Here is a 13,761-nt window from a genome sequence, read left to right as displayed (position 1 = left end):
CCACCCACTGCCCCTGCCCCCCGCCCTGCCGCTGCGCCCGCACTCTTGCTTGCAGACCCTGAGCCCCAGCCCTGTCGGCGCCCCTACTCGCAGCCCCTGCCCCCCCCCGCCGCCGCCGTGCCATTGCACCCTACTCCTGCCCACAGCCCCGCCCCCCCAGCCCTGCCCCTGCCCCCCCACTCCCAGCCCTGCCGGCGCCCCTACTCGCAGCCCCTGCCCCCCCCGCCGCCGCCGTGCCATTGCACCCTACTCCTGCCCACAGCCCCGCTCCCCCAGCCCTGCCCCTGCCCCCCCACTCCCAGCCCTGCCGGCGCCCCCGCCCGCCCCCTGCTGCCCCGCTCTGCCACTGACCCCCACTCCTTCCCGCAGCCCCCGCCCCCCCAGCCCTGCCACTGCCCCCCCCCCCACTCCCAGCCCCTGCCCCCAACCTTGCCGGTGCCCCCGCCCGCCCCCTGCCCCCCCGCCATGCCATTGCACCCTACTCCTTCCCACAGCCCCGCCCCCCCAGCCCTGCCACTGCCCCCCCACTCCCAGCCCCTGCCCCCAACCTTGCCGGTGCCCCCGCCCGCCCCTGCCCCCCCCGCCATGCCATTGCACCCTACTCCTGCCCCCCGCCCCTGTCACATCCCCGGCCCCCCCGGGCGTTATGACTTCATCCCGCACGGGCTGGCGGCAGCGGGCCATAAATCTTCATAAGGCGGCGGTGATTAATCCCTGGGCCGCGGCCGGGAGCGGGACCCCGTCCATTAGCGGCTAATCGGAAGATGGAGAGGGGCTGTCGCCGGCGCAGCCCGCCCGTCATTTGTTCCACTTTGCAGCCCATTTGGCGCGGGCCGCGGCGCACTCCATCACAAACATTTTCCGAGTTAATTTCCGCCCCTTAATCGGCCTGATGCCGAGTCGGGATCGATTCGCGCCGCGACTAAATTAAATCAGGCCGCGCTCGTGCGTGGGGGGGTCGGGGGGGCGGGGCTGGGGGCCGGGGGGGGCCGGGCGGGGGCGGGGGGCCGGGGGGGGCCGGGCGGGGCGGGGGCGGGGGGCTGGAAACGGGACAGAAGCAACAATTCATCCGAGTGCCTGGAAACAAAAGCTCGGGGGGGCCCTCAACCCCCCCGCGGCGGCTCCCCCCCCCCGCCGTGCTGCACCCCAGGATTCCCTCGCCCCCCCCCCCCCCCCCCCCCCCCCCCCCCCCCCCCCCGCCCCTGCGGCCCCGCCCCCTTCACCTCGGCTTCTAGCCGGGACAGTTTGACACAAACGTCGCGGGGCCCGACAACCCCAGTTCGCACCACCCGGGAGAGCCCCGGAGTCCGGGCTCCCAGCCCCCCCCCCGCGCTAACCACTAGCCCCCACTGTCCCCCCTAGAGCCGGGGAGAGACCCCAGGAGTCCGGGCTCCCAGCCCCCCCGCGCGCTAACCACTAGCCCCCACTGTCCCCCCTAGAGCCGGGGAGAGACCCCAGGAGTCCGGGCTCCCAGCCCCCCCGCGCGCTAACCACTAGCCCCCACTGTCCCCCCTGGAGCCGGGGAGAGACCCCAGGAGTCCGGGCTCCCAGCCCCCCCCCCGCGCTAACCACTAGCCCCCACTGTCCCCCCTGGAGCCGGGGAGAGAACCAGGAGTCCGGGCTCCCAGCCCCCCGCGCTAACCACTAGCCCCCACTGTCCCCCCTGGAGCCGGGGAGAGAACCAGGAGTCCGGGCTCCCAGCCCCCCGCGCTAACCACTAGCCCCCACTGTCCCCCCTGGAGCCGGGGAGAGACCCCAGGAGTCCGGGCTCCCAGCCCCCCCCCCGCGCTAACCACTAGCCCCCACTGTCCCCCCTGGAGCCGGGGAGAGACCCCAGGAGTCCGGGCTCCCAGCCCCCCCGCGCTAACCACTAGCCCCCACTGTCCCCCCTGGAGCCGGGGAGAGACCCCGGGAGTCCGGGCTCCCAGCCCCCCGCGCTAACCACTAGCCCCCACTGTCCCCCCTGGAGCCGGGGAGAGACCCCAGGAGTCCGGGCTCCCAGCCCCCCCCCCGCGCTAACCACTAGCCCCCACTGTCCCCCCTGGAGCCGGGGAGAGACCCCGGGAGTCCGGGCTCCCAGTCCCCCGCGCTAACCACTAGCCCCCACTGTCCCCCCTGGAGCCGGGGAGAGACCCCAGGAGTCCGGGCTCCCAGCCCCCCCCCCGCGCTAACCACTAGCCCCCACTGTCCCCCCTGGAGCCGGGGAGAGACCCCAGGAGTCCGGGCTCCCAGTCCCCCGCGCTAACCACTAGCCCCCACTGTCCCCCCTGGAGCCGGGGAGAGACCCCAGGAGTCCGGGCTCCCAGTCCCCCGCGCTAACCACTAGCCCCCACTGTCCCCCCTGGAGCCGGGGAGAGACCCCAGGAGTCCGGGCTCCCAGTCCCCCGCGCTAACCACTAGCCCCCACTGTCCCCCCTGGAGCCGGGGAGAGACCCCGGGAGTTCTGGGCATCTCTCTCACCTGGGCCCCTCCCACATCGCCCCGCGGGGAGAGTCCTGGGCTGGCAGCGCCCCCAGCGGGGAGACGGAGCGTTGCCCGGCGCCCCCAGCTCTGGTGCGGAGCCGCATGTGCCAAAGGCACCAGCAGCCCCCCCCCCCCCCCCCGGGTCCAAAGTCCAACCCCGATGGGTGGAGCCGCATGGTCAAATATTTATTCATCCGCCCTCTGTTGCCTAGCAACTGTTCAGCGTCCCCCCGCCCCCACGCGCCTGCCCTGGGAGGGAGGCTGCCCCCCCCCCCGAGGTCACCCCACAGTCCGGGGGGCTCCACTAGAGGAGCCAGTGCGGGCCCCCAGCCCCCGCGCTATGACCCACCAGCCCCTCCCCAAGCCAGGGAGAGAACCCGGAGTCGGGTCCCTGCCCCCCGCACCCCCTCCCAGTCCGGGACTCCGGCCCCCCCGGCAGAAACTCCCCCCTCGGCCCAGCCCCCGCCAGTGTGAAACTCCCCCCTCGGCCCAGCCCCCGCCAGTGTGAAACTCCCCCCCCTCGGCCCAGCCCCCGCCAGTGTGAAACTCCCCCCTCGGCCCAGCCCCCGCCAGTGTGAAACTCCCCCCCCGCGGCACCAGCCCCCGCCAGTGTGAAACTCCCCCCCCGCGGCACCAGCCCCCGCCAGTGTGAAACTCCCCCGCCTGCGGCACCAGCCCCCGCCAGTGTGAAACTCCCCCCTCGGCCCAGCCCCCGCCAGTGTGAAACTCCCCCCCCCCTGCGGCACCAGCCCCCGCCAGTGTGAAACTCCCCCCCCTCGGCCCAGCCCCCGCCAGTGTGAAACTCCCCCCCCTGCGGCACCAGCCCCCGCCAGTGTGAAACTCCCCCCCTCGGCCCAGCCCCCGCCAGTGTGAAACTCCCCCCCCTGCGGCACCAGCCCCCGCCAGTGTGAAACTCCCCCCCCTCGGCCCAGCCCCCGCCAGTGTGAAACTCCCCCTCGCGGCACCAGCCCCCGCCAGTGTGAAACTCCCCCCCCGGCGGCCCAGCCCCCGCCAGTGTGAAACTCCCCCCCCTGCAGCACCAGCCCCCGCCAGTGTGAAACTCCCCCCCCGCGGCACCAGCCCCCGCCAGTGTGAAACTCCCCCCCCTGCGGCACCAGCCCCCGGCAGTGTGAAACTCCCCCCCCCCGCGGCACCAGCCCCCGGCAGTGTGAAACTCCCCCCCCCCCGCGGCACCAGCCCCCGCCAGTGTGAAACTCCCCCCCCCCCCGCGGCACCAGCCCCCGCCAGTGTGAAACTCCCCCCCTAGCGGCACCAGCCCCCGCCAGTGTGAAACTCCCCCCCCTGCGGCACCAGCCCAGGTATAAGAGGCCCCCGCCCAGCCCCACCCGCACCCTTCCCGTTCCACCGCCGGGAGCCAGGTAAGCGGGTCGGGCCGGGCCGGCCGCCGCCAAGGGCCCAGCGAGCTGCGGCCTGAGGCAAAGGCGACTCGGGCAGCGCTCGGGAGCCCACTGGCCTCCTGCCCCCCCAGCCGGAATCACTCAATGGGGCGCCCCCCATGGCCCCTGGGCGGACCTCCCGGCACCAGCCATCCCGGGGGGGGGGCGCCGGCAGGGCTGGGGGCCGGGGCTGAGGGGCAGGGCTGCCCGGGGGGGGGGCAGGTGGAGCAATTTGCCCCGGGCCCTGGACCCCGCAGGGGCCCCACGAGGTCTGGGACAGGGAGTGTCGGGAGGGGGCCCCCGAAATTGCTTTGCCCCAGGCCCCCCGGAGTCCTCTGGGCGGCCCTACAGGGCGGGGTCGGGCCCGGGTAGGGGCAGGGCGGGTCGGGCTGGGGGCGAGGGGCGGGGCCGGGCCCGGGTAGGGGCGGGGCGGGTCGGGCTGGGGGCGAGGGGCGGGGGCGGGGTCGGGCCCGGGTAGGGGCGGGGCGGGTCGGGCTGGGGGCGAGGGGCGGGGTCGGGCCCGGGTAGGGGCGGGGCGGGTCGGGCTGGGGGCGAGGGGCGGGGGCGGGGTCGGGCCCGGGTAGGGGCGGGGCGGGTCGGGCTGGGGGCGAGGGGCGGGGTCGGGCTGGGGGCGAGGGGCGGGGGCGGGGTCGGGCCCGGGTAGGGGCAGGGCGGGTCGGGCTGGGGGCGAGGGGCGGGACGGGCCTGGCAGAGACTGGCTGGCTGCCAAGATCCAGGCCCTCGGGGCTGTGGGGCAAACCCGCCAGTTTCAGCCACAGAGCAGGAGCCGCCCAGCTGGAACCTCCGGTTTGGGGCAGGGCTGGGCCGGTTCCTGGGGCCTGAACCGCCACTGCCCCCAGCGCCCCTGTGGGGTGGCTGCCCCGGCTCTCTGCCCCACATCCTCTGCCCTGCCTGTGCCCCCCTGCTCCCTGCCCCCCTTGCTGCCCCCGCTCTCTGCCCCACATCCTCTGCCCTGCCTGTGCCCCCCTGCTCCCTGCCCCCCTTGCTGCCCCTGCTCTCTGCCCCACATCCTCTGCCCTGCCTGTGCCCCTCTGCTCCCTGCCCCCCTTGCTGCCCCCGCTCTCTGCCCCACATCCTCTGCCCTGCCTGTGCCCCCCTGCTCCCTGCCCCCCTTGCTGCCCCTGCTCTCTGCCCCACATCCTCTGCCCTGCCTGTGCCCCCCTGCTCCCTGCCCCCCTTGCTGCCCCCGCTCTCTGCCCCACATCCTCTGCCCTGCCTGTGCCCCCCCTGCTCCCTGCCCCCGCTCCTGTCCCCCACCACCTTGCCCTGCCCATGCCCCCTTGCCCCTCCTTGCCCCTCCTTGCCCTGCCCTGCCCTCACCCCCAGCCTGCAGCCCCGGGCTCCCTCCCCCAAATCTCAGCAAAGATTTGCCAGCTCCTTATTTGCTGGCCCAGGTGCCCCCTCCCTGCCGGGGGTGCGCTTGCTGCCTGCACACAGCGGGGGTGGTGGCAGCGCTGGTTCCGGGCGGGGGCTGGGCAGCGGCAGCCGCTGGGGAGGGGGGGCTGCTGGGTTCCTGGCCGGGCTGATGCCCCCTTTGCCCCAGGTCCAGCATGGCCTACCGGAGCGAGACCATCATGGGGGTGCAGCCTGGGCCTGTGCAGATCAGCTTCTCCGCCAGCCCCACCAGCACCTGGAGCTCCGGCCTGTGCGACTGCTGCGCCGACATGGGCGTCTGTGAGTGCTGGGGCTGGGGGGCGAGGGCTGGGGGGCTCTAGGAGGGCTGGGGGGCACGGGGGTGGGGGCTCTAGGAGGTGGGGCTCAGGGTCCCAGTTCTGGGTCTGTAACCCCCTCCCACTGCCCCCCAGGTCTGTGCGGTACCTTCGTGCCCTGTATCCTGGCCTGCCAGGTATCGCAGGATTTCGGGGAGTCCTGCTGCCTGCCCTTCCTGCCTGGCACCCTGCTGGCCCTGCGCACGGGGGTGCGGGAACGCTACCACATCGAGGTGAGGGGGGAGCCCCAGCGATGGGGGCAGCTTCCAACCAGAGCCAGGTTTCTCCAGCCCCAGTGGGCGGCCCCCTGAGCTCAGCGTGGCCTCTCCAGCCTCAGGCCCCGCCCGGCAGCCCCCCGCCCCCTGCACCCGGAGGGATGCAAAGTCTGCTGTCTGGGGACGCGCCTGCCCATGCCCCGGCCCGGCTGTTTCTCTCTTCCTCTGTCGGGGCTGCTGAGCGAGGCTGGAACCAGAGAGGGAAACTGAGTCCCATGAGCAGCGTCTCTTCCCCACGCTGGTGCAGGGCTCCTGCCGCGGGGACGCGGGTGTTAATGCCTCCCTGGGGGGGGAACCCGCTGAAGGCGCAGCTGGCGGGGTGGGGCTCACTGGCACCGGGCAGGGGGTTCTCGTTGGGCCACAGGAAGAAATCCCAGGGTTCCCGAGGCTGGGAGTTGGGGTCCCTGATGGGGAGCTGGGCGGGGGTGGGGTGACCTGGGCCACCCCCAGGTGTTCCTGGAAGCCGGCCTGGCCCTGCTGACCCCCCTCTCCCCACAGGGCAGCATCTGTGACGACTGGCTGGTGATGGCTTGCTGCGCCCCCTGCGGCCTTTGCCAGCTCTCCCGGGAGCTGTCAGCGCGGAAGTGAGGGGCGCCGGGGCTGCCGGCCCGTCCCCGCGGCTGGAAGAGAACCTCTCGCTCAGCACCTGCGGGAGGAACCCGGGGCAGCGTGGGGGGGGCGGGGCCCCATCCCCTTTGTATCTGTCCCTCCTACATAAATAACCTCACCAAGACCTGGCCAGCAGCAGCCTCTGCTTGGGGGGGAGGGATGGAAAAAATGAGCTCAGATGACTGGGCAAAGCAGCAATAACTGTTGTGTGTCAGGGCGGGCAGAGTTAAGGGTACAGGTGCACAGGGCGGGCAGAGTTAAGGGTACAGGTGCACAGGGCGGGCAGAGTTAAGGGTACAGGTGCACAGGGCGGGCAGAGTTAAGGGTGTGTGTTCCTGGAGCTGTGAGTGACGGGAAGAGGCACATGTACACGCTGGCAGGAGGGCTAGAGGAGTGCACAAGGAGAGCGAAGGGTGCAGCATGTGTGGGGAACTTTGACAAGGTCCCACTGCGAAGGCGCCAGGGGGGAAAGGAGGCTGCCAAGGGTCAGGGCAGTGGGTTGCTGGGGAAAGGGGGGAGGCACAGGGTGGGTCACTAGGTGGGTGTCAGGGGATGGGGGTGAGTGGTGCCCTGGGGGCCTGCACTGGGCCCGATCCTGTCCCACCCAGTCAACAGGGTCCGGACCCCGGGGAAGCTGGGAGGGGCGGGACTGGCAGGTGCCACTGAGCGGCGCAGGAGAGGGGAGCTGGGAGCGGCCTGGGAACAGTCACGAGGGTCCCGCAGACCCCGCGGAGGGGCAGCCCCACGGCGGCCGAAGGTCCGCGAGCGTCAATGCAAAGTGGTGCCCTTGGCAGCAGAATCCCAGCGAGGAGCATACAGTGACGGGGAGTTGTCACGGCTCCCAGCCCCTGCCTCCCCCTGGGTCCCAGGCCCCCCCCAGCACGATGGCCCCTTCCTGGACACCCCCCCCAGCCCGGCACCAGTGAGACAGCCTTTCCCAGGCCCCCCCCCCAGCACGATGGCCCCTTCCTGGACACCCCCCCAGCCCGGCACCAGTGAGACAGCCTTTCCCAGGGGCCCCCCAGCACGATGGCCCCTTCCTGGACACCCCCCCCCCAGCCCGGCACCAGTGAGACAGCCTTTCCCAGGGGCCCCCCAGCACGATGGCCCCTTCCTGGACACCCCCCCCCCAGCCCGGCACCAGTGAGACAGCCTTTCCCAGGGGCCCCCCAGCACGATGGCCCCTTCCTGGACACCACCCCCAGCCCGGCACCAGTGAGACAGCCTTTCCCAGGCCCCCCCCCCAGCACGATGGCCCCTTCCTGGACACCCCCCCAGCCCGGCACCAGTGAGACAGCCTTTCCCAGGGGCCCCCCAGCACGATGGCCCCTTCCTGGACACCCCCCCCCCAGCCCGGCACCAGTGAGACAGCCTTTCCCAGGGGCCCCCCAGCACGATGGCCCCTTCCTGGACACCACCCCCAGCCCGGCACCAGTGAGACAGCCTTTCCCAGGGGCCCCCCCAGCACGATGGCCCCTTCCTGGACACCCCCCCCCAGCCCGGCACCAGTGAGACAGCCTTTCCCAGGGGCCCGCTCCAGCCCAGCGACCCTCTTGGGGGGCCCCTCCGCCTCCGGGACGGCGCCTCTCAGGGCCTCCAGCCACCTGCCTGCGCCGTCAGCCCCTCGGGGGGGCCTCCCCCTGGACCCTGGGGCTTCCCTCCCAAGGGCCTAGCCCAGCCTGCTCCCCGGCCCAGAGCGACCCCCGGCCAGCCCCACAGGAGGGGGATGGGGCGCTGAAGGCAGCGCCGGGTCCCGCAGGTCCCATGTCTGAGTCTCCCCTTGTCTGGCAGCCGGCAGAGCCAGGGTCACCAGTCACCGGCTCCAGTTCTGGGCTTTTCCCTTCAAGGACCCCCCCCCCCCCGTCACATTAACAGTCGCATCCCAGACCCGGGGGCCCCCCGTGCAGCCCCCTCAACCCTCCCCCCTTCTCGCAGGGGGACATTAGCTGGCGTTGCACTCGCAGGTCGTGCTCCCGCTGGGCCCCGGCAGAGCGACAGCCCCTCCTGCCGCTGCTCTCAGGGCTCAGCCCCTCTCGGAGCCCCCCCACCACTTGGCTCTGCCAGGGGCCCCTTGCCCCGGGCCCCACCCCCGAGGGAACAGCAGCCCTGGGCTCCGGCCGGGAGCAACTCAGCCAGAATCACACGGGGAGGGAGCTTTGAACCCGACCCAGGAACCCTCAGACCCCCCCAGCCCATCTGAGCCCCTGCAGCCGGGGAGGGGGCTCTGCCTGCCCCCTGCCCTGTTCCATAGCCCCCCCCAGCCCAGCCTCCCATCACCCAGCTGCCCGGGCCTGTGTCTGTGGCCAGCTAATGGAGTCATGGGGAGTGTGGGGGGGAGTCCCCGGGTCCTGCAGCCAGAGGGGACTCTTGGGCGGCAGGTAGAAGAGAAGGTCTATTGGGGCCTGGGGACTGGTTGTTACAGGAGCCAGACACAGCCAGAGCCATGTCTCTTGGGGGGCTGGGGCCCTGGGGCCTGTCCCCCCTCCTGCTCCAAACCCCTTCTCCCATTCTCGCCCAGCTGACCGACCCGTCCTTCGGGCCCCGGGCCCCAGCCTGGAGTCAGCCCTGCCCCAGCCCAGGGTGGTACCTGCTGGCCTCGGGCTGAGAGGCTGCATATTGCTCCCCAGTGAGTGGTGCCTGGGGAAACTGAGGCACCCCCCTACCAGCATCACTACAGAACAGCAGAGGGCAGTAGACTCACAGACCCCCCCCCCCCAGGCAAACTGAATCCAGAGGCAGAGGGACTTTATACACAAAGGGGCCCCTCTCTCTGCCCTTTATCTCCCTCACGGGGACCAGCTGGGCAGCGCCCTGGGGCCTCTCTCTGCACCCCCTTGTCCCCCGGCCGGGTCTTCCAAGCTGGGTCTGCCGGGCACCAGGGCCCCAGTCGCTAGAGGCCCCAGGTCTGTGCACCAACCAGCTCCCCCCCCCCCCATTACATGAGTAACATCCAGGGACACTGAGTGCCCCTCACAGGCAGCCCCTTGGGAAGCCCCCAGAAATCCCCCCCTTCCTCCCAGCTGTTACCGCAAGAGCGATCTGAGGCCAGCCCCTCGCGTGCAGCGGCCCCCGGACGCCCCGACAGCCCGGAGGGGGCAGACTAGCCAGGGAAGCTGTGGGGCGCCCGCTCCGGGAACCTGCGTGCAGATGGGGGGGGTCTCTCAAAGCTCTCAGCGCTGGACAAGGCCCCGAAAGGGCCCCACAAAGCAGGGGGGCCGGGAAGGGGTCCCAATTGAAGGGAGACTCCCAAGACTGGGGCTTCTCAGAGGCGAGTCGGGGGGGTGAGGAAGGGGGAGTTTTGTGGGTTTGGGGGGGGGCTGCCTGCAGGGGGGACTCAGTGCCCAGATGTTACTGGTTCAATGTGACAAGGGAGGGGGAGTTTGTTGTTGCAGAGAAAAGCCCAGAACTGGAGCCTGGTATCTGGTGCCCCCAGCCCTGCTCAGAGCCCACGGCCGGGTCCGGCAGGCGCCAGACAAGGGGCTGCAGAGGGGAGACCCCAGCGCCCGGCCCAGCTGGTCCCAGAGGGGAGAACATTGGACGGGGAGGAGAGGTCTATAAAATCATGAGTGGTGTGGAGAAAGTGAATAAGAACAAGTGATTTACTTGTTCCCACGACATAAGAACTAGGGGTCACCCATGAAATGAATAGGCAGCAGGCTTAAATCCAAATGTCATCCAAACGAAGTATTTCCTCACTCCGTGCACAGTCAACCTGTGGAACTCCTCGCCACAAGATGTTGTGAAGAACTGGACTTTAACGGGGTTCAAAGACGAACTAGATACATTGATGGAGGTTAGATCCTGTGACAGCACATCAGGGGCTCCCCAAGTCTGCACCCCATCCACAGCCAGACGGGACTCTCGGGCGGCAGGTGGAACAGAAGGTTTATTGGTTCCCAGGGACACAGTGGAGGATGGATGTTAGCACAGGAGCCAGGGCAGAGCCTTATTCCTCGGGGGGGGGGGGGAGCTTCACCCCCTTCATTGGTCTAAAACATCCTCACTCCTCCTAGCCCCGCAGAGACCGACTCCTCGGCCAGGCCCAGCCCCGCCTGTGAGCTTTGTCCCCTGGCCCTCAGAGGTCCAGTCCCAATCCACATCGGAGTCATCAGGAATCCCACACAACACAACCCAGCCAGGCAGAAACAGGGTTCCTAAGTAGACAGCCCCCCACTACAGCACAGGCCCATGGATGGCTGGTGGCCAGGCTGGGCAGGGACCGGGGAATGGGTAACTGAACAGGGAACCACCCAGTGATCCTTCCCCTTTGCTCCGGTCGGGGCACCTGGCCTTGGCCGCTGGGGGCAGACAGGACACTGGGCTGGATGGGCCTTTGGGCTGACCGCACCTGGCCGCTCTGATGTTCTTATGCACAAATGGGGTAGTGAAGGGTGGAGGCGTGAGCACACACTGGGCAGAGTTAAGGGTACAGACGCACCGATGGGGCGGAAGGGGATACGAGTGCACACACTGGTGGAGTGATTTAAGGATACAAGTACACATGCACACTGGGGGGAGTTAAAGCTAGAGCCGTGTACACAATGGGGGCTCTATGAACACAGGCGGGGAACGAGTGACGGGTACAGGAACACACTGGGCATGAGATAAGGGAACAGCCAAGTGCACACAGTTCAGGGGTGAACTGGGAATACTGGCACACCCAGCAGGGGAGGAAAGAGAACAGACAGGTGTATAGTCTGGAGATCAGGGTGTGGGTGCACATACCTGGTTGGGCAATTTAAGGGTTACAGGCACACACATGGGCTGTGTCTAGACTGGCCAGTTTTTCCGGAAAATCAGCCGCTTTTCCAGAAAAACTTGCCAGCTGTCTACACTGGCCGCTTGAATTTCCGCAAAAGCACTGACGTCCTACTGTCTGAAATCAGTGCTTCTTGCGGAAATACTATGCTGCTCCCGATCGGGCAAAAGTCCCTTTTGCACAAAACTATTGCACAAAAGGGCCAGTGTAGACAACTCAGATTTGTTTTCCGCAAAAAAGCCCCAATGGAGAAAACGGCGATCGGGGCTTTTTTGTGCCATGGACGCTTTCTTCAAAAAGTGCTTTTGTCCTGCCAATCTAGACGCACTTTTCTGAAAATGCTTTTAATGGAAAACTTTTCAGTTAAAAGCATTTCTGGAAAATCATGCCAGTGTAGACGTAGCCACTGTGGCGAGGAGTTAAGAGTTACAGGCACACATGGGGTGGGGAGATAAGGGTACAGGCACACAAACACCAGGGTGGGGAGATAAGGGTACAGGCACACACACACCAGGGTGGGGAGATAAGGGTACAGGCATGCACACACACACCAGGGTGGGGAGATAAGGGTACAGGAGTACGCAAGCCATGGTGAGAGTTAAGGATTCAGGCATGTGCACACCAGGGTGGGGAGATAAGTGTACAGGTGCACACGTACCCTTAACTCTTACCCTGGTGTAAGCGCACACCCCCCAGGGTAGGGAGTTAAGGGTACAGGCACACACATTCCAGGGTGTGGAGTTAAGGTTACAGACGCACACACTCCAGGGCGGGGAGTTAAGGGTACAGACGCACACACTCCAGGGCGGGGAATTAAGGGTACAGACGCACACACTCCAGGGCGGGGAGTTAAGGGTACAGGCACACACACACCAAGGTGGGGAGTTAAGGGTACAGGCACACACACACACCAGGGTGGGGAGTTAAGGGTACAGACGCACACACACCAGGGCGGGGAGTTAAGGTTACAGACGCACACACTCCAGGGCGGGGAATTAATGGTACAGGCACACACACACCAGGGTGTGGAGTTAAGGTTACAGACGCACACACTCCAGGGCGGGGAGTTAAGGGTACAGACGCACACACCAGGGTGAGGAGATAAGGGTACAGGCACACACACACCAGGGTGGGGAGTTAAGGGTACAGACACACACACCAAGGTGGGGAGTTAAGGGTACAGGCACACACACATCAGGGTAGGGAGTTAAGGGTACAGGCACACACACCCAAGGGTGTGGAGTTAAGGGTACAGGCGCACACACTCCAGGGCGGGGAGTTAAGGGTACAGGCACACACATTCCAGGGTGTGGAGTTAAGGTTACAGATGCACACACTCCAGGGCGGGGAGTTAAGAGTACAGGCACACACACCCCAGGGTGTGGAGTTAAGGGTACAGGCACACACACACCAGGGTGGGGAGTTAAGGGTACAGACGCACACACACCAAGGTGGGGAGTTAAGAGTACAGACGCACACACTCCAGGGCGGGGAGTTAAGGGTACAGACGCACACACACCAAGGTGGGGAGTTAAGGGTACAGACGCACACACTCCAGGGCGGGGAGTTAAGGGTACAGGCGCACACACACCAAGGTGGGAAGTTAAGGGTACAGACGCACACACTCCAGGGCGGGGAGTTAAGGTTACAGACGCACACACTCCAGGGCGGGGAATTAATGGTACAGGCAGACACACACCAGGGTGGGGAGTTAAGGGTACAGACACACACATTAAGTTGGGGAGTTAAGGGTACAGGCACACACACACCAGGGTAGGGAGTTAAGGGTACAGGCGCACACACACCAGGGTGGGGAGTTAAGGGTACAGGCATGCACACACCAGGGTAGGGAGTTAAGGGTACAGACGCACACACCGCAGGGCGGGGAGTTAAGGGTACAGGCGCACACACCCCAGGGTGGGGAGTTAAGGGTACAGGCGCACCACACACCCCAGGGTGGGGAGTTAAGGATACAGGCACACACACACCAGGGCGGGGAGTTAAGGGTACAGGCACACACTCCAGGGCGGGGAGTTAAGGATACAGGCACACACACACCAGGGTGGGGAGTTAAGGGTACAGACGCACACACCCCAGGGTGGGGAGTTAAGGGTACAGACGCACACACACCAGGCTAAGGAGTTAAGGGTACAAGTGCACACACACCAGGGTGGGGAGTTAAGGGTACAGGCGCACACACCCCAGGGTCGGGAGTTAAGGTTACAGACGCGCACACTCCAGGGCGGGGAGTTAAGAGTACAGGCACACACACACCAGGGTGGGGAGTTAAGGGTACAGGCGCACACACCCCAGGGTAGGGAGTTAAGGTTACAGACGCAAACACTCCAGGGCGGGGAGTTAAGAGTACAGGCACACACATTCCAGGGTGTGGAGTTAAGGTTACAGACGCACACACTCGAGGGCGGGGAGTTAAGAGTACAGGCACACACACCCCAGGGTGTGGAGTTAAGGGTATAGGCGCACACACACCAAGGTGGGGAGTTAAGGGTACAGACGCACACACCAGG

At 67.7% G+C, this 13,761-nt stretch overlaps 1 protein-coding gene across 2 annotated transcripts; it reads left to right on the top strand.

Annotated features, from left to right (window-relative positions):
• The first annotated feature begins 3,741 nt into the window (after window positions 1-3,741).
• CNFN (cornifelin) lies at window positions 3,742-6,598 on the top strand. 2 transcript variants are annotated; one of them, XM_089772341.1, is made up of 4 exons: window positions 3,742-3,842; window positions 5,425-5,555; window positions 5,687-5,823; window positions 6,364-6,598. In XM_089772341.1, the coding sequence occupies exons 2-4, from the start codon at window positions 5,432-5,434 to the stop codon at window positions 6,451-6,453; spliced, it is 351 nt and encodes a 116-aa protein (XP_089628467.1). In that variant the 5' UTR covers window positions 3,742-3,842; window positions 5,425-5,431; the 3' UTR covers window positions 6,454-6,598. The 2 variants fall into 2 exon arrangements, with proteins under 2 accessions (XP_089628467.1, XP_089628468.1); XM_089772342.1 differs by lacking the exon at window positions 3,742-3,842 and adding an exon at window positions 4,649-4,667.
• Window positions 6,599-13,761: the final 7,163 nt, after the last annotated feature.

Source organism: Pelodiscus sinensis, chromosome 22, assembly GCF_052426305.1.
Source record: "Pelodiscus sinensis isolate ZL-2025 chromosome 22, ASM5242630v1, whole genome shotgun sequence".
NCBI lineage: Eukaryota > Metazoa > Chordata > Testudines > Trionychidae > Pelodiscus > Pelodiscus sinensis.
Note: the sequence above shows the minus strand (reverse complement) of the source record. Positions and strands in the feature narration are given on the sequence as shown.

Coding starts and splice junctions, on each gene's coding strand:
- CNFN (XM_089772341.1), top strand. CDS start 5,432: ATGGCCTACCGGAGCGAGACCATCATGGGGGTGCAGCCTGGGCCTGTG. Junction 5,556..5,686: donor CTGCGCCGACATGGGCGTCT/GTGAGTGCTGGG, acceptor ACTGCCCCCCAG/GTCTGTGCGGTACCTTCGTG. Junction 5,824..6,363: donor GGGAACGCTACCACATCGAG/GTGAGGGGGGAG, acceptor CTCTCCCCACAG/GGCAGCATCTGTGACGACTG.